This window comes from Bufo bufo, chromosome 10 (assembly GCF_905171765.1).
Source record: "Bufo bufo chromosome 10, aBufBuf1.1, whole genome shotgun sequence".
NCBI classification, from domain to species: Eukaryota; Metazoa; Chordata; class Amphibia; order Anura; family Bufonidae; genus Bufo; species Bufo bufo.
Window position 1 is genome coordinate 81,991,636 of NC_053398.1, and position 25,723 is coordinate 82,017,358.

Below are 25,723 nucleotides of genomic sequence, written 5' to 3' on the forward strand. Positions count from 1 at the left end.
TCTGAGAGCTCTTTTGTGCGAGGCATCATTCACATCAGGTAATGCTTCTTGTGAAAAGCAAACCCAGAACTGGTGTGTGTTTTATAGGGCAGGGCAGCTGTAACCAACACCTCCAATCTCATCTCATTGATTGGACTCCAGTTGGCTGACACCTCACTCCAATTAGCTCTTGGAGATGTCATTAGTCTACGGGTTCACATACTTTTTCCACCTGCACTGTGAATGTTTACATGGTGTGTTCAATAAAAACATGGTAACATTTAAAGCTTTGTGTGTTATTAGTTTAAGCAGACTGTGATTGTCTATTGTTGTGACTTAGATGAAGATCAGATCACATTTTATGACCAATTTGTGCAGAAATCCATATCATTCCAAAAGGTTCAAATACTTTTTCTTGCAACTGTATATTGACTAAAGTATATCTGACATTATTAATTTTGCTCTGAGAGTCAGCGGTGACAAATTAGATTAAAGGCCACCGGGTCCTTAATTTCAGTACCCCTCTTATCTTTTTCTTGTTAAAAGTTAGAAAAATATGTGGAAATTTAAAGTGAGTGCAACTGGGGGTGTGATCTCCTTTAAAATGGGTTTCCTGGATAAATATTATATCGCTCTTACTATTTATAGCTTTGTCCCACAAATATTTCCTTTTGTATGGGCTATTTAGACCTTTGACATTTAAAGATGTGATCTAAACTGCAGTATGCTTAGTAATAAACTGACATTGGAGAAGTTGTGTTCTATCAACTAAATAAAATAAAACAAAAACTGAACTTTCTATTTAACTGAGAAAGTAAATGGGCAAAGAAATGGTTGCCATCTTCTGCACAGAGACGTGTTCAAATCTGTAACTCATCTCTGAGGGCAAGAGGCAAATCAACACAAATTATCTGCTCAAACTTGATAAAGGATAAATGCATAAAAACATTTTCCTAATAGGATTGTAGAAAATACCCATTTTATCAAAAGATAAGTCCCATCTGTTTATAAAGAACTAATACTATAGCATTAAACTGGAAAAGAAAAAGCATGATAAATAGCCCTTCATATAACTTGCCACTTCGAGGTTAGTCTTGCAGGAGACATGTTATTCCTGATCGCTCGGGAGGGAGCTCCAGTTGTTGCAGAAGTTTAGATCCTTCTTCTGGGTTGCGAATCATATATGTCGATCCATTTCTGGACACGATCAGCTTGCTGGGATAGCCCCATTTGTAGGGAATTCTGTTGTTATCTCTCAAAGCTCCCATGATTGGCGACAGGTTCTTGCGGAACTGTAAAGTCACTGCTGAGAGGTCTGCATAGATCGACAATTTAGAATAGGGATCTGGTAGTGGTTTGTTGGATCTGGCAGCCACAAGTATTTGGAAAAAAAAATTATCCTAAGATTGATGTCTCTTGGAATCTCGTCTGCCAGGAATTTTGGTTTCGGCAGTCGATAGGCTCGATCAATGGACACATCAAGATCCGTTAACTTTGGAACCAGCGCCTTAGAGAGACCTTGTAGATATTTTATTAGATCAACATTAGTAATCTCTTCTGAAATTCCTCAGATTTTGAGGTTGTTTCTTCTGGAGCGATCCTCCAGATCAGTGATTTTATTTGTGGCAGCTTGTCAGTCAGATCATTATGGGAGTCCACTAGGTTGCTGAAGGCTTTAGTGTATTCCCGCATTTTGCTTTCCACGTGTTCAGTGCAGGAGCCTAGCTCATCAATAGAAGTTTGGAAACGCTGGATCATGGCGTACAGCATTTTTTTCATGGTTACTTCTGTGATGGGCTCATAAGCTACTGGGAAGGAATGCAGATTTGAGACTATATTGGTGTCAAAGGACAGATGAAGCCATTTGTATTCTGTAGTCCCTTAGATGAAGGGGAAGCTGTGGCAGAGACAGGGGCATTCCTTTTATTCTTACTTTGCCATTTGATCCCACTGTGCCTCTGATCTTCCTCCGTGTACTCCCTCAGCTCTGGAGAACAGTTAGAGAGCCTGCCTGTGAAGGTTTCCTCCTCGTCCAAGACAACGATCCTTCTTCTGCTCACACTCCCACGGGCCTGCTCCTTCTTGCCGGTGCCATCTTTCATTCCTGTCACGGGAGATATACGTCTTGGCTCTCCCCTGTTACTTGTTGATTTAGCTCTTCTGTGGGACATATCTTCGTCCTGAGGTCAATCTCTCTTCTGTTTATATTAACCCTGCTGTGATCCCTTTCTGGTAATAGCTGCTGTGTGTTGCTGGCTACACTGTAGCTGCACTAACACGAGGCAATTCACCTCCTCAGCAAGCTCCACCCTTGTGATAATGTATGATAATAATATGTGAAAAACAGAACTCATGTACACAGAGACATTGAAATGAATGGGTGAGGATTCAGTCCTAACGCTTTGCATTTGCTACACCTATTGCATCCAGAAAGGAAAGACAATTACTCTTACCGGTAATTTGATTTCCCGTAGCATCCCCAATGGCACTGAAAGGAGCTTAATCCCGCCTCCCACAGACAGGAAACAGCGGAAGCGAAAATAAAAAAGACACCTCCTCCAACCTACTCCAGTTAATGACAGAGAACCCAAGATAATTTATAACAAAAGAATATCATATAAATAAACTTTGAATAGGACCCACAACTATATATGTGAAAAGTCTATATCTACAAAAGGATTTTTTTTTTTTCCTTTGGGGGTGGGGGGACGACGACACAGGAATTCAAATTACCGGTAAGAGTAATTGTCATCTTTCCCCAACTCCTTCACACCGGCACTGATGGGAGATTTTCAGAGAAGAGATTTTTAGGGAGGGACTACAGCTGAAAGGACTTTCCGTCCAAAAGCCAAATCCTGGTTAGCTATAACATCAAGTTTTTAATGCCTAAATGGTGGTCATGGGGTTGGACCATGCAGATCCCCTTTCCACCCAAGAGGTGGACAGAGCCCTAGTGGAATGGGCCTTCAACCCTAAGGGGGAAGAGAAACCTTTTTCTCTTAATAAAACACAGGACGATGTTATGTTTTATCCATCTAGCTATTGAAGCCGTAGGGGCTCCAAGACCCCTATTTCCTTGAAACTGGACAAGGAGATGATCAGACTTTCTAAAGGAATCTGTAGCCTCAAGATGATGAAACATTGACGTCTAGATGATGAAACATTCTTTCCTAATCTAAAGCTGGAGAAGCGCAAAAGGATGGTAAAACTATTTCCTGCTGGCAATGAAACCTCGAGAAGACCGTCGGTAGGAAAGCAGGGGAGAGTCTAAGAATTACCCTATCATCCAAAACAATGAGGCAAGGCTGCTTACAGGAAAGGGCCTTGATTTCCACCACCCTCCTAGCCATGGTTATAGCGATAAGAAAAGGTGGTTTTTAGCATTAACAATCTTAGGGATATCTCTGAAACTGGCTCAAAGGGCATAGACATTAGAGCAGAGAGGAACAAGTTTAGATCCCAGGGGGGAACTTTAAACAAAAAATGAAGGACGCAGCCTGCTTGCGCCTTTAAGGAATCTACCAACTAGGGGGATTTCTGGCACCCTGATGTCAAAAAAAAGCACTAAGGGCCGACACTTGAACTTTTAGGGTACTGGTTCTGAGCCCCTTATCAAATCCTGCTTGCAAGAACTCTAAAATGAGGCTCACGCTCAAACTACTCTGAGGATCCCAACGGTCACCTGCAAATAACAGAAAGGCTTTCCAAGTTCGCAGATAAATTTTGGAAGTGATCTGCTTTCTACTATGTAGCAAGGTTGATATGGCAGCCTCAGAAACACTTTTTTTTTCAAAACAAGATCTGTTCAGTCTCCAAGCCACTAAGTGTTGATATTGTATGTTGGGATAAAGGGCCGGAACCTGATGGAGGTCCGGAATCAGAGGCAGAAACCAGGGATCCCTTGTCGCGAGGTTATGAAGCAGGGGGAACCAAGACCTTTTTGGCCAATAGGGGGTAATCATTATAACTTGTGCCTCTTCTCGTATCTTCAAAGTCTTTGCAATCAGAGAGAATGGTGGAAATGCGTAGAGAAGACCTCTGTGCTATGGCAGGGAAAGAGCATCTATCTGATTTAGATTCTCCTTGGGGCTAATGGAATAACATTTTTCTACCATCCTGTTTTGTCTTGTTGCGAACAGATCTAATACCGGATGCCCCCACCTATCTGATCTGACTCAAGATCTTCTGATTTAACGACCATTCTCCGTCTCAGAGACCGTGTGCTGAGAAAATCAGCTAATATTTCCTTTTAAGTGAACTGCTGAAATGGACTTTAGGTTCTCCTCTCTCCATTTGAATATTCTTCTTGAGACAGCCGTCAAGGATTTGCTTCTCGTCCCTCCTTGACGGTTTAGATATGCCACCGTTGTCGCACTGTCCGAGAATACCTTGACATGGTGGTGTTGGATAGTTGGTCTCAAACTTAGGCCACCTGCACACGACCGTATGGCTTTTTCAGTATTTTGCGGTCTGCAAAAAAGGGATCCACAAAAAATCTGGATGACGTCCGTGTGCATACTTTTTTTGTGGAACGGAAAAGCTGGCCCCTGATAGAACAGTACTATCCTTGTCAGTTATGTGGACAATAATAGGACATGTTATATCTTTGAACGGAAGGGAAAAACGGAAACAGAAGACATACGGGAGTACCTTCTGTTTTTTTTTGCGGATCCATTGAAATGAATGGTTCCGTATACGGTCTGTATTAGGAACGCAAAAAACGGAACGTAAACGGAAAAAATAAATAAAACCGTTATTCTGCAAGGGGCCTTAGGAAGGCTTGGAAAACAGCTGTCAATTCTCTTAGGTTTGAAGACGCTAAAGACATCTGAGGACTCCATGTTCCTTGTACCATTTCCTGCAGAGCATGTGCTCCCCAACCTTTGCTGCTTGCATCTGTGGTTACAGTAATCTGATTCTTCTGCCACCACTGCACCCCTGTTTGTAGATGTTTCTCCACCGTCCACCAACTCAGGGATTTTTTTTTTTTTACTTGATATGGAATTTTTCTAAGGAACTCTGCGACTTGTCCCAAGATAACAGGAGGAAACACTGCAGGATCCTGGTGTGGGCCTGAGCACAATTCACAGAGGATATTGTCGATGTTAAGAGTCCCAGCAAGCGCATGATGTCTCTTATCGATGCTGTCTTTCTGGAACAGAAGATTCTTACCCGAGCTACCAGGTTGATCTGCTTCTCTTGTGGTAAAAAGAAAGATAGATGGTGGGTCAAGGAATACACCTAGAAATAATTTCTGTTGACTTGGAATTAGTCTTGACTTCTCCTGGATGATAAACCACCTTAAGGAATTTGAGATGGTCCAGAAGACTAGAATAGAATAGGAATCTGCAGTGATTAGAAGGTCGTCCAGATAGGGGACCACCATTATTCCTTTTAGATGAAAGCAGCCCACTACATCTGCCATAATCTTCGTGAACAGATGTGGCGCACTGGAGAGGCCGAAAGGTAAAGCCCGATATTAAAAATGACAGGCTCTCCCTTTATGTAGGCAGCAAACCTGAGATGTTTTTGACTCTCGCTGTGAATGGGAACATGATAATAGGAATCCGCCAAATCGACAGTTACCATGTAATACTCCTGAAAGCGGAAATTTACTGACTATTTTATTGATTCCATTTTAAATTTTGTAAATTACCAGGTGATTTAGGTTCTTCAGATTGAAGATTGTTCTGAACTTCCCACTTGGTTTTTTTTTTAGACCCCTTGATCCCTCTGGGCTATCGGAACTTCTGAAACAACCTATTTTTCTAATAGGGAAGAAACCTCCGACTCTAGGGCCTCCTGTTTGAGAGGACCCGAAAAAACCTTTGTTTGCAAGGAATCTTGCAGGCGGCAAGGAACGGAATTCAATTTTGTGACCTGATCCTATTTGTTTTAGGACCCAGGGGGAGGCTCCTATAGAATCCCAAGCTTGGCTGAACACTGAAAGTCGGCCCCTACTGGACTTCTGGCATCATTGGGACTTCTTGGAAGAGGAGTCAGAATTGAATAAGAAACCCCTACCCCGGCCTCTAGAACATTGCCATTTACCTGAAGACTCCTTTTTGTTTTGAGTCTGCTTAAACCTGTTTTCGGAATATATATTTTTTCTTTTGTTGGAAAAAACAGGATTCAGAAGGAAACCTTTTTTTGTGTCTGAGGCTTTATCCAAAATATCATCTAATGACGATCCAAATAGTTTATCCCCCCTCAAAGGTAATAGCACAAAGGCGACTCTTTGAGCCCGCATGCCCCGACCAGGATCTCAACCTACAGGTGGCATTCGATAGAGCTGTAGACCTGGCCGAGAGTCTCACCAGATCTACAGAAGCTTCGGCCAAAAAATTTGAGGCCTGCTTAAAAACCGGGAGAGAGGATTTAATTTCCTCCCGTGGGGTACCAGCTGCTAAGTGACTTTCCATCTGATTGATCCAGACAGAAAGGGACCTAGCAGCACAGGTGGCTGTGATATCAGGTCTGAACATAGCAGATCTCGTGTCCCAATATTTTTTAAGAAGACTCATTTTTTTGTCCATGGGGTCCTTCAGTAACCCCATGTCTTCAAAGGGGAGGGAGGATTTTTGGGAAATTTTAGCTATCGGGGTATTAATCCTGGGGGTTCTTTCCCATGTTTCACAATCGGAATCTGCAAACTGATATTTTCGTTTGAAGGCTTTTGAAATAACGGGTCTTTTCTCTGGGTTTTTCCATTCCCTAGATATAACGTCCTTTATACACTGCTCCAAAAACAAAAAGGGAACACTTAAACAACACAATGTAACTCCAAGTCAATCACACTTCTGTGAACTCAAACTGTCCACTTAGGAAGCAACACTGAGTGACAATCAATTTCACATGCTGTTGTGCAAATAGGATAGACAACAGGTGGAAATTATAGGCAATTAGCAAGACACTCCCAATAAAGGAGTGGTTCTGCAGGTGGTGACCACAGACCACTTCTCAGTTCCTATGCTTCCTGGCTGATGTTTTGGTCACTTTTGAATGCTGGCGGTGCTTTCACTCTAGTGGTAGCATGAGACGGAGTCTACACCCCACACAAGTGGCTCAGGTAGTGCAGCTTATCCAGGATGGCACATCAATGCGAGCTGTGGCAAAAAGGTTTGCTGTGTCTGTCAGCGTAGAGTCCAGAGCATGGAGGCGCTAGCAGGAGACAGGCCAGTACATCAGGAGACGTGGAGGAGGCCGTAGGAGGGCAACAACCCAGCAGCAGGACCCTACCCCCACCTTTGTGCAAGGAGGAACAGGAGGAGCACTGCCAGAGCCCTGCAAAATGACCTCCAGCAGGCCACAAATGTGCAGGTGTCTGCTCAAACGGTCAGAAACAGACTCCATGAGGGCGATATGAGGGCCCGACGTCCACAGGTGGGGGTTGTGCTTACAGCCCAACACCGTGCAGGACGTTTGGCATTTTCCACAGAACACCAAGATTGACAAATTCGCCACTGGCGCCCTGTGCTCTTCACAGATGAAAGCAGGTTCACACTGAGCACATGTGACAGACGTGACAGAGTCTTGAGACGGCGTGGAGAACGTTCTGCTGCCTGCAACATCCTCCAGCATGACCAGTTTGGCATTGGGTCAGTAATGGTGTGAGGTGGCATTTCTTTGGAGGGCCGCACAGCCCTCCATGTGCTCGCCAGAGGTAGCCTGACTGCCATTAGGTACCGAGATGAGATCCTCAGACCCCTTGTGAGACCATATGCTGGTGCGGTTGGCCCTGGGTTCCTCCTAATGCAAAACAATGCTAGACCTCATGTGGCTGGAGTGTGTCAGCAGTTCCTGCAAGACGACGGCATTGATGCTATGGACTGGCCCGCCAGTTCCCCAGACCTGAATCCAATTGAGCACATCTGGGACATCATGTCTCGCTCTATCGACCAACGTCACGTTGCACCACAGACTGTCCAGGAGTTGGCAGATGCTTTAGTACAGGTCTGGGAGGAGATCCCTCAGGAGACCGTCCGCCACCTCATCAGGAGCATGCACAGGCGTTGTAGGGAGGTCATACAAACACGTGGAGGCCACACACACTACTGAGCCTCATTTTGACTTGTTTTAAGGACATTACATCAAAGTTGGATCAGCCTGTAGTGTGTTTTTTCACTTTAATTTTGAGTGTGACTCTAAATCCAGACCTCCATGGGTTGAAAAATTTGATTTCCATTTTTTAATTTGTGTGTGATTTTCTTGTCAGCACATTCAACTATGTAAAGAACAAAGTATTTCAGAAGAATATTTAATTAATTCAGATCTAGGATGTGTTATTTTTGTGTTCCCTTTATTTTTTGGAGCAGTGTATTATCATGAATAGGGAATACCTGTCTTTTCTTTTCACCCAAACCCTGAAATATTTGGTCAGTGATAGATAAGGGTTCTTTGGTGTCTTCTAATTTCATAGTTGCCCGAATAGTTTTTAACAGAAAATCTGTATCCTCTGGGAACATAACGGACAGCCGGAGCCGTCATCTGAGGAATCAGAGAAAAGTTCTCCTTCATCCAAGTCAAATACGTCCGAGAAAGGATCCATGGATTTTGAAGTAGATGGATGGGGAGAGGAGGGTGCCATATGTTGGTCTATTGCTGAATTGACCTCATCCCTAATAAGGGTTCTAAGGTTTTCCATAAAAGATTGTGACTCTTCCGCCACCACCTTTTCCATATAGCGTGGACATAGGGCCAGATTTATCATTACTCTTACAGCTCACTCCACTTTCACATATGGCTAAAGTCAGTTTTAGCCAAGTCAGATTTATGATCGGCCCTTAAAGACTGTAATAAATGTGGTTTGACGGTAGCAGTTTATTTGTCAGTAAGCAGCTTTACAAAAGTCGCACATCTTTACGAAAAAGTCGCACGTTTTTATGAAAAAGTCGCATGTTCTATTAAAAAGTCTCATAAGATAAGCATGGTCCTCACTGGAGTGAAATTGGGACTTTTTTAAATAGTCCCAATAGTAAATCTGTCTAGAGATTCATTTACATAAGAAAACACGCCCACTATCAGAAAACTGGCGAGCATAGTGCAGAGCAGAAAAAAGTCGCAAATTTGTGCGCAGTTTTAGCGTTTGGGACTTTTTTGGGACTTTTTCACTCCATTATTCTGACCTGAGCTAATGATAAATCTGGCCCATAAAGTTTTTTTTTACTAGAATGGTGGAGACCCTTTCTGCACATCACACATTTCTTTTTTGTTGGTTCACCACACGAGGATTTTGCAGGGCCAGCCTCTTATACCTAAAGAATATATACATTATATTAGAACTAGATCATGGGATAGGAGAAAATCATTCATCAACCCAAAATGGAGGAGGTCACTTACCGGGCTGAGGGCCTTGCAGGGATCAGCAGGTTTGCATGGGGCGTCAGCATCAGCAGAGGGCATCTTTGCAGGGATCAGAAGGTCTGGATCCTTGCCACAGCATTCCTTCCCACTGAAAGCAGAGCCATATCTGAACTCACCGCTCTGCCCCCTGCCAGCTCCGAGTGTACGCCACGCTTCCTCCTGGCCACTCCCCCTGCGTGACCTCAGCCACAGCCGGAAGTGCGCCGAGGAAGGGCAATGCGGCGCGTCACAGGAATCCTCCGGCTCACAAAGGATTCCTCCTGCAAGACGTGCGAGGCATCGATCCCCTCTAACCAGAGGTAGGTATAGCCTCCTAGGATGTCCAGTGCAGGACTTACTCCTAGGGACAGGGAAGGAGAGCCCATGCTCCACCCGGAGCCTCTGTCCCCTGCTCAGCCCTCCTAAAAAGGGGAAAGATCCTTAGGCTGAGCACATCAGAATCTTTAGTCAGCGCAGTGACAAGGCTTCCATCCGTCCTGAGGGACAGGAAACAGCAACTGCAGGAGGTGGCTTTATTTTGACTTCCGCTGTTTCCTCTCCCTGGGAGGCAGGATCAAGCTCCTATCAGTGCCAGTGTGGAGGCGTTAGGGAAACTCGGTTGTGTGAAAGAGCCATAAGGGTGATGACACATAGCACAGCTGTGCATCAACAAACATACACTTAATGCAGAATTGAGCCAGTTTAGCTCCTAATTAAACACTGGTGTTCTGAGCACTCCGTAAGAACTCGCTCAACTTGTTCATCAAATGGTAACTTACGTCTGATAGTCCTAGGTACAAAACCTTCTTGTCAGGTCTCTACATTTACGTCTGATTAGGTAATGTTAACGTTTATGTACCAGAAAACACACAGGGGGAGATTAAACTGGTGCAAAGGAAACCTGGTTTTGTTGCCCATAGCAACCGATCAGATTCCAAGTTTAATTTTCCAAAGGAGCTCTGAAAAATGAAAGTTGGAATCTGATTGCTATGGGCAACTAAGCCAGTTTTGATAAATCTCCCCCATGTCACTAAGCATTTCATCATAAATTGTTTTATCACGCAAACTGGCATTGAGTTTTTGGACAATTCAGCTATTGGAAGAGATAACTTGTGCACCACAGTGAGGTGAGCTCTGTCTGTTCTTTCTGGCTGACAGCACCTGCTGGCATGCTGACACTCTTCTCCCCACCTGGATGGGACAGAAAGACACGGACGAGGAGATAGAGGGGGGCTATTTAAAGGGAATCTTTCACCAGTTTTATGCTGCCCTCAATTTTACATCCTAACATCTCCAGGGGATGTCAATGAGTGCCCATATTCATGAGCTCATCCAACTAAATCAGCAGTAGGAGGGCGAGGAAAGCCAAGAGCTTATGAATGTTCAGGAATCATTATGCACTGGAGCTGTTCAATACAAGATTTTGGCAAAACGGGTCATTTAAAGAATGTGACCCAGAAATTGGCTGAGGGGCTCTGTCACTAGTTTATGATGCCCTAAATTAGGACACCATAAAACTGGTGACAGATTCCCTTAAAACTCTGTCCCTGCCTAGTGGGAGGAGGATCATCTCAAGGTCAGGTGCCGTCATGGAAGGTGAACGGTAAAACAAAAATGTTATTATAATAATTTTAATATATTAAAAATAAAAAAAACATACCATATTTTTTACCATGTAAGACGAACTTCCCCTCCCCCAAAATGGGGGGCAAAAGGTCAGAGCGTCTTATGGGGTGAATACTAATGAGTGTTTCCATTACAAAAGTGCTCATTAGTACCGGAGGACCAGGGAGCTGTGAATGCAGCGCTCCCCTGTGCATGCTCCGTACCCACCGATTCCTGGTTTTCTCCTGCAGGCTCCACACGACATGCTGACCTGCGTACAACATGAGGACGTCGGCACACTCTGTGACCAAAAGCTGCACAGCGTCGGGTTAAGCACGTCAAACTTCTACATTTAATTTCCTTTAGTCTTACATCAAATGCGACCTGGTAAGTGATGATGTCACTTAGTGAAAACAAGGAGTTAAGGTTTTTCACAGTATGCATTTTTAAATTAAATTTCATAATTAATGACTTACTATTATCATAAATTGGCTGAGAAACCACAAATTGAAGTGGAATTAGAACTCCCGACTGGTCACGTATGTAAACTTGAAAGCAAAGACAGACTGTATTCAAGTCATAGTCAGACTTCAGATCTTCAACAGGGACTACAAAAAAAAAAGGTAAAACTGAATAACTGAAGAGCAGAATGAACAGGACCAGGCAAGAGTAACCAATGGGTATTATGTATTACCATTAAAGGGATTATTATTTGTCTGAATTCGTTGAGCGATGGCATCATCCACTTCCCTCTTTTTCACACACTGAATGCCCAAATTCTGGAAACTGAATAAAATACATTAATAGCAAAGAAAAACATGAAAGATTAAGTAGAGTTTAAAGGCTACAACACATACCAGACTGCCTCCATGTTAAGTTACAGGTACATTTCAAGGAAAGGTGTAATCAGAAAATGACCTATTGTTTAAATCACGTTAACATTTTTAAAGAATTTTTGGTGAGGTTTTTAATTTTCCATGTCAATAACTATATTTAAACAAAAAACTAAATCCTGCAGCTTTCGCCCTGGTCACTAAGCCTAATAGGTGCCACGTGTTGGTCTGTACAGATCACTTTACTGCAATTACTTGCTTATCTTTACACAGAGGTGATCTCATTACATGCAGGATTAGAATGAAAGATAAGACAGGATCCACCATTCCCAATAGCTTATCTATTCTTCCCTTGTACAATGACCTCTGCACAGGTCACAGAGCATGCCTAGAAAACTCTCCCATAGTAGTCAATAGGGTCCTCTTGTCCATTGTGTCTATGGCCCAGGTGGCTGCCATAAAGCTATTTTCTTAAAGAGGAACTTTCATTTGTTTTACTTATAGGAGCTAAATACCTGTACTTACGGGGTGCTGATGCTGCCAACAGTTTTTTGTTTTTTTAAACATCGCCCCTACACCCCCCGCTCTCCTGTAGTTTTTGCGTTAATACTGAGCATCGGTACAGGGCAGAGGAGACGCCAGAGTTTCTCAATAGACGTCTCCTTCTCCCTGGCTCTGCCGTGATCCAATCACATCGGAGACTGTCACAGGAAGGGAGGCGTTTCCTCCATGGCAATGACGGTCTTCGATGTGATTGGATCGCGGCACAGTCAGGGAGAAGGAGACGTCCATTGAGAAACCCTGGCGTCTCCTCCACCCTGTTCCTATGGTCAGTATTTACATACTGAGCGCAAAAACTTCAGGAGAGCGGGGGGCGTAGGGGCGATTACCAAGGAGCGCAAGGGTTAACCAAGGAGCGCTTTCCATGCTAGCTGACTGGTTATTGCAGGGCACCGGTCAAACAAATATAATCTATACCTGGGGGCAGTAATAACCAGTAAACACTGTCCTCTGCAGCGAAGGAAAGCGCTCACTTATGAATAGGATGTCGGATGGAAATGTCGCCACTTTGGCCTCAAAATTGTGCAGTGCAATAGGTGCTAGTTACTGGGAACAAGTTTCATCCCTGATAACTGTATGAATAATTGTGCAGCTGATCATCCAATAAATTAACAATTGCTCATTTGTTGGGCGATTTGCATCTTTAATCAGAATGAAAAATGCACCATTATCAGGAATGACTGTGGTAACAATCATTCCTCCCCATTCACTTTGCATCAGCCTGTGTAATAGGCTGATGTAAATAAATGCAGATTGCAATTTGTTTAGTGGCCCCTTGAATGCAATGTGACAATGTGGCCTCCAGACCACGGGAGGTGCTATAAGGATGCACAGGTGGACGCGGAGAAGCAACTGGGACAGCATGGAGTGTTGTGACCTGCAGCTCAGCGCTGCATATTTTTACAGGATGGTAAGAAAAAAAATTAATGATAAGATGCATGAATCATGGAATTTTTCGATGAATTGACTTTTCATAGACAGTACTGGTGTATATAAATATAGATTTGATTTAATTGGCAATCTGATGTTCTACACCAAGATTTACAGTATTTTTCGCCCTATAAGACGTACAGGCCCATTAGACGCACATAGGTTTTAGAGGAGGACAATAGGGAATATTTTTTTTTTTAATTAGACCTTAGGTCAGACCACCAGTCAGAACCTCCAAAGTTAATCAGACTTCAGATGACAGCCCCAATCAGACGCCCAATGTTAATAAGCCCCCAATCAGACCCCAATGTCAATGACCCCCAATCAGACCTCAGATAAGAGCCCCATGCCTCATCAGCCCCCATATCAGCCACCAGTGCCATATTTCACCCCCAATAATAGCTCCCATTACCATATTTCAGCCCCCATTTTAGCCCCTATTGCCATATTTCAGCCCTCGTTATCAGGTCCCATTTCCATATTTCAGCCCCCACATCATCAGCCTCTATTGCCATGTTTCAGCCGCCATCAGTCACAGAACACAAAAACAAAAAACACAACTTACCTCTCCTGCTCCCAGATGCAGTCGCTCCTCTCCTCCAGTGTTCTCTTCTTCACAGCACAGCCAGAGGCAGGATGAACTGGCGCGCACAGCGTGAGGTCACAGAGCGCTCTCACGATGTGCACAGCCACTGCACAGCCGTGGACCAGGAAGTGGCGAGTACAGAGCCTTCACCGCTTGCCGTCCTCTGGTACTAATCAATGCTTCCACAATGGAAGCGCTCATTAATATTCACCCCATAAGAGGCAGGGGCATTTCCCCCCCCCCCACACTTTTGGTATTATAATGCTTGAAACAGATCTGACATACGCCATAGAGTTGTTACATCTTTTGTACATTATGGGAAGCAAATAAAGCTGGACCCAGAGGATATGTGGTACTTCAGATAAAGTACAAGGAAGTTCTACTGCATTCCTGACCAGTCCAAAATAAGGGGCAAATGTTGACGCTCTCATTTTCTATTTTTGTTGCTCAACCTTAAAGAGGACCTGCCTCCACAAAATGCAATGATACCGGCAGGCACCATGTTATAGAGAAGGAGCTGAGCAGATTTACATATAGTTTTAATTTAAATCTCTGCTCATACAGAACCCAAAGAGCAGGTATCAGTGACTAACAACTATCTCTGAATACACACTGACTAGGGCTGAAACGATTAATCGATGTAATCGAGGCAAAAAAATCCTCGATGCAGTTTTTCTGCATCGAGGATTCGTTTAAATCACATGACCACGGAGCGTGAGTGAAATTAAGCTTCTCACTCACCGCTCCGTGGCCTCCCGTCGGCACCGCGCTGCAGGACCTTGCGTTCACACATCGTCAGTGCGCTGGCTGACGCTGTGTGTGACGTCAGGTCCCCAGTGCATGCTGGGATGAAGACGCGTCTCCTGCGGACTCCGTGTGTCGGCGCACTCTGCACTGAAAGGTAAGTATAAAGTTAGCAGAGGCGCGCGCGCGCGAGGGAGGGGGGGGGGGGCGGGGTGCTGGTAAATTGGTGGCACCTGTGATTTGGCATGGGGAAATGTGGGCAGCTGTGGTTTTGCATGTATAAAGTTATTGGCGTTAGAGGGGTTAATGGGAGCACCTATGATTTGCCATGTATAAAAGTATTGGGGGGGAGGGGAAGAGGGGTTAATGGGGGCACCTGTGATTAGGCACTCGGAAGGTTGATCTGGGGGAGTGGGGGACATGGTGGATGGCATGGGGGCACATCATGGCAATCTGGATGGAGGGGCTAATGGCAGTGCCATCATGGGGGCACTAGGGGACATGGCATGGAGGGGCTGCTGATCTGATGGCACTGGGGGACATGGTGGATGGCATAGGAGGCACTGGGGAAGGTGGACATCATGGCAATCTGGATGGCATGGAGGGGCTGATGGCAGTGCCATCATGGGAGCAATGGGGGACATGGCATGGAGGGGCTGCTGATCTGATGACACTGGGGGAGTGGGGGACATGGCGGATGGCATGGAGGCACTGGGGAAGGGGGATATCATGGCAATCTGGACGGAGGGGCTGATGGCAGTGCCATCATGGGGGCACTAGGGGACATGGCATGGAGGGGCTGCTGAACTGATGGCACTGGGAAAGGGGGACATTTTTATAAAGCAATACATTATTTTAAGAATGTTTTTCTTATTAGATTACTCGATTATTCGTAAAAAATAATCGATAGAATACTCGATTACTTAAATAATCGTTTACTGCAGCCCTAACACTGACATATTGAATGTTCTCAATGATAATACCTCTCCGTGTACAATGGAGATCAGAAACAGCACACATTTAAATACATAAAATACAAGTTTTACTGCATCTCATCCCACAAAACTATATATCAATCTGCTCAGCTCCCCACTGTTCGGTAACCTGGATATGAATACTTTTGTAATTGCATGTAACAAAAAAATGTAACATAGCCACCGAGTTATTCAATAAAATGTATCTGTATGACCACCTATTTCTTATTTCTTTGTCCTGCTCACCGATATGGCCGCACATGCTCAGCATCATCCTTTATCTGCCTCCTGAGCTGTGATAGGGAGAGCCTGGACACGCCCCCTGAGCTGTGATAGGGAGAGCCTGGACACGCCCCCTGAGCTGAGGCAGAAAAGACACTCCTCTTGAGCTGTCAGCTTGATATTAAAGGGAACCTGTCATCAACTTTATGCTGACCTCACTGGGGCAGCATAAAATAGTGACTGAAATGCTGATTTCAGCGATGTGCCACTCATGAGCTAATAGTAAGTAGTTGCTGAGAACCAGCATAATAATCATTGCAGCCCGGGCCTGGAAAAGAGTCAAATCTACCTGAGAAGAATCAGGTTATTCATAATCTCCTGCTCTCCCGCCCATCTGCTGATGATTGGAGACAACTAGGTAGAAGACTGTCAATCAGCAGGTGGGCGGGAGAGCAGGAATTCATGAATAACCATGATTCTTCTCAGATGGCCGGGACTCGTTTCCAGGTCCAGTCTGCAATGATTGTGATGTTGGTTCTCAGCAACCACTTTTAACTTATAAATGACAGACCTCTGAAGTCAACTCACCTGTCTCTACGTTATTCTGCCGTTAGTATGGGCAGCATAAAGTTGATGACAGGTTCCCTTTAATCTAGAGCAATGAATGTGGAGATCTCTGGATCCATGTGAGGTACAGGGCTGGTTCTAGCTTTGTCAGAAAGGTATTGCTATATACTATACGATGTCTGATTTTAATTTTTTTACATTAATCATGGGATAATCCCTTTAAGTATGTTAATAATTACCTGTGGATATTACGATCCAGTGACAGGTCAGCCTCATAATAACCATCTTTGCAATCTTTTCCGACAAGTTCATGAGGATGTGGTTTATAGGGTGCATCTTTTGTAACCAGCGATATCCTTATACGGGCTGGCCCTTGGTAATTGTTTACCTGCAAGTAAAAAATTCAAGATGCACACAAATTTTTAACAGACTCCTGCAATGATCTCAAGATATATTTTACCCTTTCTTGAAAAAACATAGTTCCACGGGAATCTATGATGCTGAAAATGCTACTCTATCTACAGGCAGTATGATCTAGAACAGGAGGAGGACGACTTGTTTTATGGCTTTGAAGGAAAAAGAGTCTTGAATTGCTTTCTCCTATAGTACACAACAGCCAGAATAAAAAGCAAGCAGAGTAAAGGAACAGCCAACTACCTAAGGTTAGGTTAACACAGGGCAGTTACGGCAGTTTTTAATCCATTAAAACGTGGAGAGTCTGAACTTATGCTAAAGGTTGTCAAGCTTTTTCTATTAAAAAGACACAGTAATGCATGAGACTAAATACTCATTTACATGCCATGATTTTTTTTAAACCATCAAAGAACCTTTAGCCTTGTGAAAAAGTTAAAAACAAACATACTGTCATGTACCGCGTCCACAGCCAAGCTAACTCTGCGCAACCACCTCCAGTTGCTACCGGTAACACAGGCGCCGGCCCGGAAAGAGCCTGTCCGCGTAACATGGCCGTGACAATATATAGGTATTGAGAATCAAAGCATTAACTCCCCACAACGTAAAAAGAACCAGACTAAACCTGAGGATCAGGGGTTTTGATACTGTAATCTACCGTCAATTAAGCATCAACTTGCTCTCTGTCGATCGATATCTTATCGATCGCTTATGACCGATTGCACTGTAACACTTGGGAACTATACCAAAAGATCTATTTGTCACTTTCCTGGACACACTAATCTCTTCTCAGATGACCCACATCCGATTGGACAGTCACCATACATATACATTCGTCATACAATTAAATCTTAGCCATAACACTGGAATATACTAATTCTTTCCTGAAGGAAGTTAAATTCTCAAGCTGTTAATATTTCAGAGAGAAAGGAAACAGACAATTAAAAAGAAATAGTTCTTTTTAATGGAACAAAGTCAGTTGTAACAAGGTGCATTTTCAAAGATTTACAGAAAAATGGTAGACAAGACATAGGGCATGAAATGAGTAGTATCTAGGCTCTATATCTTAGGTTATGTCTAGAGTCCTGCAAACATTGGATATCGTTGTCAGTGCCGTGATAATACAGCTCTCTATTCTACTGCTCTCTGAACGCACACCACAAAATGGCTTCCTGCATCCAGTTTATAGACTCTGACAGGTTGCCTAGGAAACCAACAACTCCCACTGAAATGGGAGCGTCTGGTGCCACCCCAGCTATCTCCAACAGAAAGTTTGCAGATCAGAAGCGGATTAAAATTCCCAAGGGGCAAGTGTATATCCCTGTCCCTGAATTGCAGCTGAATTTAGATGTGTGTGTGTTTTTACGCCCTAGGACGAGCATTCTCATCCTGCAGTCCTTCCTCCCCATCAATGTGCGGTCCAGCTGTTTCCAACAGTCGAATCCCTGCTGCATCCACCAGCATCGGTGATAACGCCGATGCCGGTGGATTAACCCCCTCCTATGCTGCGGTTAGCACTGAACGCAGCATATGGGAGGTTTGTGCTCCCTCTCCTTAGCCATCGGGTCCCCGCACTGCGGTGGCGGGGATCCGATGGTTGCCATGGCAGCCCCAAGCCATTCCAAGGCTTTGGGTGCCGGCATGTACGGAGACCTATGAGGCCCAGCCCCCAGGCTGGGTCTCATAGGCAAACTATCAGTGTATTACACTGTGTAATACACTGACAGTCAATGCAGTACAATACAGATGTATTGTACTGCATTGAAACAGGGATCAGACCCTGTAATGTTGAAGTCCCATAGAGGGACAAAAAGAAAAAATATTAAAAGTGAAATAAAAAAGTGTTTTTAATAATAAAAAAAAACTAAAAAAAAAAAAACACCTTTCCCATAAAAATACATAAAATTGTAAAAAATTGAAGAAAAAAAAAAAAACATTACGTATCACTGCATGCGTAACAACCTGCTCTATAAAAAACCATCACATGATCCACCCTGTCTGGTCAACACCGTAAAAAGATTTTTATAAAAAACTGTGCTTAACACAAAAAAAAAAAAAAAAAATACAAATTTTTGGTCTCCTTTCATCACAAAAAGTGTAATACCAAGTGATCAAAAAGTAGTATGTACCCTAAAATAGTACCAAACAGTCATCTCACCCTACAAAAAAATTAGCCTTTACCTAAGACAATTGGCAAAAAAAAATATTTATAAATAAAAAATTTTTTTTTAAATATATGGCTCTCAGACTATGGAGACACTAAAACACGATTTTCTTTTGTTTCAAAAATGCTTCTATTGTGTTAAATGTAAAAAAAATTTTTTTTTAAAGTAGACATATTATGTATCGCCGCATCCGTAACATGCTCTATAAAAATATAACATGACCTAACCTCTCAGGTGAACACCTTACATCACAAAAAGTGTAATACCAAGCGATCAAAGTCATACGCATCCCAAAATAGTACCAATCAAACCATCAACTTATCCCGCAAAAAAGGAGACCCTACCTAAGACAATCACTCAAAAAATAAAAATAAAACTATGGCTCTCAGAATATAGAGACACTAAAACATGATTATTATTTTTTTAAATGCAGTTATTGTGTAAAACTTAACCCCTTAAGGACCGGGCTCATTTTCACCTTAAGGACCAGGCCATTTTTTGCAAATCTGACCAGTGTCACTTTAAGTGCTCATAACTTTAAAACGCTTTGACTTATCCAGGCCATTCTGAGATTGTTTTTTCGTCACATATTGTACTTCATGACACTGGTAAAATGAAGTCAAAAAAATTATTTTTTTTGCACAAAAAAATACCTAATTTACCAAAAATTTGAAAAAAATTAGCAAATTTCAAAGTTTCAGTTTCTCTACTTCTGTAATACATAGTAATACCCCAAAAAATTGTGATGACTTTACATTCCCCATATGTCTACTTCATGTTTGAATTGTTTTGGGAATAATATTTTATTTTTTGGGGATGTTATAAGGCTTAGAAGTTTAGAAGCAAATCTTGAAATTTTTCAGAAATTTACAAAAACTCAATTTTTAGCGACCAGTTCAGGTCTGAAGTCACTTTGCGAGGCTTACATAATAGAAACCACCCAAAAATGACCCCATCTAAGAAACTACACCCCTCAAGGTATTCAAAACTGATTTTGCATACATTGTTAACCCTTTAGGTGTTGCACAAGAGTTATTGGCAAATGGGGAGGAAATTTGAGAATTTCATATTTTTGGCAAATTTTTCATTTTAACCCATTTTTTCCACTAACAAAGCAAGGGTTAACAACCAAACAAGATTGTATCTTTATTGCCCTGACTCTGCCGTTTACAGAAACACCCAATATGTGATCGTAAACTACTGTACGGCCACACAGCGGGGCGTAGAGTGAAAGGTGCGCCGTTTGGTTTTTGGAAGGCTGATTTTTATGGACTGGTTTTTTGACACCATGTCCCATTTGAAGCCCCCTGATGCACCCCTAGAGGAGAAACTCCCTAAAAGTGACCCCATCTAAGAAACTACACCCCTCAAGGTATTCAAAACTGATTTTACATACGTCGTTAACCCTTTAGGTGTTGCACAAGAGTTATTGGCAAATGGGGATGAAATTTGAGAATTTCATTTTTTTGCCTAATTTTCAATTTTAACCCATTTTTTCCACTAACAAAGCAAGGGTTAACAGCCAAACAAGATTGTATCTTTATTGCCCTGACTCTGCCGTTTACAGAAACACCCCATATGTGGCCGTAAACTACTGTACGGGCACACAGTAGGGCGTAGAGTGAAAGGTGCGCGGTTTGGTTTTTGGAAGCCAGATTTTGCTGGACTGGTTTTTTGACACCATGTCCCATTTGAAGCCCCCCTGATGCACCCCTAGATTAGAAATTCCATAAAAGTGACCCCATCTAAGAAACTACACCCCTCAAGCTATTCAAAACTGATTTTACAAACTTTGTTAACCCTTTAGGTGTTGCACAAGATTTAATGGAAAATAGAGACACAATTTCAAAATTTCACATTTTTGGCAGATTTTCCATTTTAATATTTTTTTTCCAGTTACAAAGCAAGGGTTAACAGCCAAACAAAACTCAATATTTATGGCCCTGATTCTGTAGTTTACAGAAACACCCCATATGTGGTCGTAAACCGCTGTACGGGCACACGGCAGGGCGCAGAAGGAAAGGAATTCCATACGGTTTTTGGAAGGCAGGTTTTGCTGGACTGTTTTTTTTTACACCATGTCCCATTTGAAGCCCCCCTGATGCACCCCTAGAGTAAAAACTCCAAAAAAGTGACTCCATTTTAGAAACTACGGGATAGGGTGGCAGTTTTGTTGGTACTAGTTTAGGGTACATATGATTTTTGGTTGCTCTATATTACACTTTTTGTGCAGCAAGGTAACAAGAAATAGCTTTTTTGGCACGTTTTTTTTTTTTTGTTATTTACAACATTCATCTGACAGGTTAGATCATGTGGTATTTTTATAGAGCAGGTTGTCGCGGATGCGGCGATACCTAATATGTATACATTTTTTTTTATTTATGTAAGTTTTATACAATAACTTCATTTTTAAAACCAAAAAAATGTTTTAGTGTCTCCATATTCTAAGAGCCATAGTTTTTTCAGTTTTTGGGGGATTATGTTGAGTAGGGTCTCATTTTTTGCGGGATGAGATGACGGTTTGATTGGCAGTATTTTGGGGTGCATATGACTTTTTGATCGCTTGCTATTACACTTTTTGTGACGTAAGATGGCAAAAAATGGCTTTTTTTACACGGTTTTTATTTTTATTTTTTTTACGGTGGTCATCTGAGGGGTTAGGTCATGTGATATTTTTATAGAGCCGGTCGATACGGACGCGGCGATACCTAATATGTATACTTTTTTTTTATTTATGTAAGTTTTACAGAATGAGTTCATTTTTGAAAAAAAAAAAAATCATGTTTTAGTGTCTCCATAGTCTAAGAGCCATAGTTTTTTCAGCTTTTGGGCGATTATCTTGAGTAGGGTCTCATTTTTTGCGGGATGAGATGACGGTTTGATTGGTACTATTTTGGCGTACATGCGACTTTTTTGATCACTTTTATTACCTTTTTTGGGAAGTAAGGTGGGCAAAATTTCAATTTTCTCATAGTTTTTATTTTTTTATTTTTATGGCGTTCACCGTGCGGGGAAAGTAACATGACCATTTTATAGATCAGGTCGTTACGGACGCGGCGATACCTAATATGTGTAGTTTATTTCATTTTTTTAATTTTTATTCAGTGATAAATGTTTTTTTTTTATCTTAACTTTTTTCACTTTTTTTTTACATTTTTGTGACCCAGACTAACTTGGTTCTTGAAGATCCAGTGGGTCTGATGTCTGTATAATACAGTACAGTACAATATATATTGTTCTGTACTGTATTTTACTTACACTGAACAGATCTGTGCTTTTAGCACAGATCTGTTCAGCACCATGGACAGCAGGACGCCTGAGCAGGCGTCCTGTTGCCATGGGAACCCTCCCCGTCTACTCAGAACTTCGCAGACGGGGAAGGGTAAGCACGGGGCTGAGGGGGGCTCTCTCCCTCTCCATCGGGGGGCTGCAAAGGCACAGCAGCCCCCCGATGGAGAGGGAGGGAGCTCCCTGATCGATGACAGTTAACTTTTTCCATACAGCGGTCCGTACGGACCGCGGTATGGAAAGGGTTAAACGGCTGACATCTTCACAGATGTCAGCCGTTTATACCAGGGTGCCAGCAATGTGCTGGCACCCTGGTACAACCACTAGAAGCCAACGATCGTTCATGGGGAGGCGGGCGGGGGATCGCGATCCCGCCTGCCGCACCGCCCGCCTCCCGCAACGCCCCCACCGCCTGCGACACCCCCCCCGCACCACCCGCCGGCATAAAATCGTGCAGGGGTGCAGGGGGGGGTGAAAAATATTTATTTTAGCCACTCTAAAGTTTCTGATCCCCGCGGTCAGGGACCGCGGCGATCAGAAACTGCAAAAAGCGCAGCAAACCGCAGGTCTGAATTGACCTGCGGTTTGCTGCGATCGCCGATACGGGGGGGTCAAATGACCCCCCCCTGCATTGTTACGGGATGCCGGCTGAATGATTTCAGCCGAAATCCCGTTCCAATTAACCCCTGGGGCGCCGGAATACAGATTTTAAGTCAGGACGTACCGGTACGTCCTGGGTCCTTAAGGACTCGGGAAATAGGGCGTACCGGTACGTCCTAGGTCCTTAAGGGGTTAAATAAATAAAAGTATACATATTGGGTATCTCCGCGTCCATAAGAACCTGCTGTATAAAAATATTACATGCACTAACCCCTCAAGTGAACACCATAAAAAATAAATAAAAAAAAGTGTAAAAAAAAAAAAAAAAAAAAGCCTTTTTTTGGCACCTTACATTACAAAAAGTGTAATCTCAAGCGATCAAAAAGTTATATGCACCATAAAATAGTACCAATCAAACCTTCATTTCATACCAAAAAAAATGAGCCCCTAAATAAGACAGTCGCCCAAAAAATAAAACTATGGCTGGACACTAAAAAATCTTTCAAAAATGCTTTATTATGTAAAACTGAAACAACCAAAAAGTAGTCATTTGGTATTGTCGCGTCTGTGACAACCTGCTCTATAAAAATACCACATGATCTAACCTGTTAGATGAACATTGTAAACAAAAAATAAAAACGGTGCCAAAACAGCTATTTTTTGTTACCTTGCCTCACAAAAAGTGTAATATAGAGCAACCAAGAATCATATGTACCCTAAAATTGTACCAACAAAACTGCCACCTTACCCTGCAGTTTCCAAAATGGGGTCATTTTTTGGGGGAGTTTCTACTCTAGTTGTGCATCAGGGGGTCTTCAAATGTGACATGGCAACTTAAAATTATCCCAGTGAAATCTGTCTTTCAAAAACCATATGATGTTACTTTTCTTCTGCGCTCTGCCGTGTGCCCGTACAGGAATTTATGACCACATATGGGGTGTTTCGTTAAACTAAAGAATCAGGGCAATAAGTATTGAGTTTTGTTTGGCTGTTAACCCTTGCTTTGTAACTGGAAAAAAAATGGATTAAAATTGAAAATCTGCCATAAAAGTGAAATTCTGAAATTTCATCTCCATTTTTCTGTAATTCTTGTAAAATCAGTTTTGAATACCTTGAGGGGTATAGTTTCTAAAATGGGACCATTTATGGGTAGTTTCTAATAAGTAAGCCTCACAAAGTGACTTCAGATCTGAACTGGTCCTTAAAAAGTGGGTTGTGGAAATTTTCTGAAAAGTTTCAAGGTTTGCTTCTAAACCTTTTAACGTCCCAAAAAAAAGAAAATGTAATTTACAAAATGATCCAAACATGAAGCAGACATATGGTAAATATAAAGTAATAACTATTTTAGGAGGTATCAATATCTGTTTTAAAAGCAGAGAAATTGAAATTTTGAAAATTTATAATTTTTCCAAATATTTAGTAAATTTGGTATTTTTTTTTATAAATAAAAATGAAATATTTTGACTCAAATTTACCACTGTCATGAAGTACAACTTGGATAAGTAAAAGCGTTTTAAAGTTATCATTAAATAAAGTGACATGTCAGATTTGCAAAAAATGCCCTGGGCAGGAAGGTAAAAACTGGCAAGGTCCTTAAGGGTACACCACTTTCATCACATATACCTCTATGGGTTCAAGATTAATTTAGACCAATGATAATCAATAGCTTTATTCTTCTATCTTCAACACATTAAAAAACCACAAATGCCCAAGTTGAATGTGAAATTGGTGCAGACAGCATCATGGCTATAGGCCCAACCACTAGGAAGCTGACACTAAGGGGGGGCTGGGACAAAATGGGAAAAGCAGCTGTCAAACGGATCATATTTCCAGCCCTAAGAGAAAAGACTCAATGGCTCAAAGACCAGGTAGCATCCAAAGAATTTACAACAAGGAATTCCAAAGGCACAAGCTTAGAGAGAAGAAATCTACGTCTGGAGGAAACTAAGGAATAACCCCAGATAGAGAAAAATAAAAACCTAGAGTAAAAATTAACAGGTGATACAAATCCCCCTTTGTAATAGCAGTAGGAAGGCAAAGGACCTTCAGAGAAGAGATCTGGGGAAAAAAAGTTCTATACAGGAAAAAAATAAAATAATATATATATATTTTTTTAAATTATATATATATATATATATATATATATATATATATATATATATATACACACACACACTGCGTGCAGAATTATTAGGCAAATGAGTATTTTGACCACATCATCCTCTTTATGCATGTTGTCTTACTCCAAGCTGTATAGGCTCGAAAGCCTACTACCAATTAAGCATATTAGGTGATGTGCATCTCTGTAATGAGAAGGGGTGTGGTCTAATGACATCAACACCCTATATTAGGTGTGCATAATTATTAGGCAACTTCCTTTCCTTTGGCAAAATGGGTCAAAAGAAGGACTTGACAGGCTCAGAAAAGTCAAAAATAGTGAGATATCTTGCAGAGGGATGCAGCACTCTTAAAATTGCAAAGCTTCTGAAGCGTGATCATCGAACAATCAAGCGTTTCATTCAAAATAGTCAACAGGGTCGCAAGAAGCGTGTGGAAAAACCAAGGCGAAAAATAACTGCCCATGAACTGAGAAAAGTCAAGCGTGCAGCTGTCAAGATGCCACTTGCCACCAGTTTGGCCATATTTCAGAGCTGCAACATCACTGGAGTGCCCAAAAGCACAAGGTGTGCAATACTCAGAGACATGGCCAAGGTAAGAAAGGCTGAAAGAAGACCACCACTGAACAAGACACACAAGCTGAAACGTCAAGACTGGGCCAAGAAATATCTCAAGACTGATTTTTCTAAGGTTTTATGGACTGATGAAATGAGAGTGAGTCTTGATGGGCCAGATGGATGGGCCCGTGGCTGGATTGGTAAAGGGCAGAGAGCTCCAGTCCGACTCAGACGCCAGCAA

The 25,723-nt window shown here is 42.4% G+C and overlaps 1 protein-coding gene across 3 annotated transcripts in view; it reads right to left on the reverse strand.

Moving 5' to 3' along the window:
- Nucleotides 1-25,723, reverse strand: part of RELA (RELA proto-oncogene, NF-kB subunit) — a 130,705-nt gene that overhangs the window by 58,789 nt on the left and 46,193 nt on the right. For all 3 annotated transcript variants that reach the window (XM_040409478.1, XM_040409477.1, XM_040409480.1), the window contains 3 exons: nt 16,583-16,731; nt 11,621-11,712; nt 11,403-11,534 (listed from right to left, as the gene is read on the reverse strand). In XM_040409478.1, the coding sequence (XP_040265412.1) occupies nt 11,403-11,534; nt 11,621-11,712; nt 16,583-16,731 (373 nt within the window). The remainder of the gene's footprint in view (nt 1-11,402; nt 11,535-11,620; nt 11,713-16,582; nt 16,732-25,723) is intronic.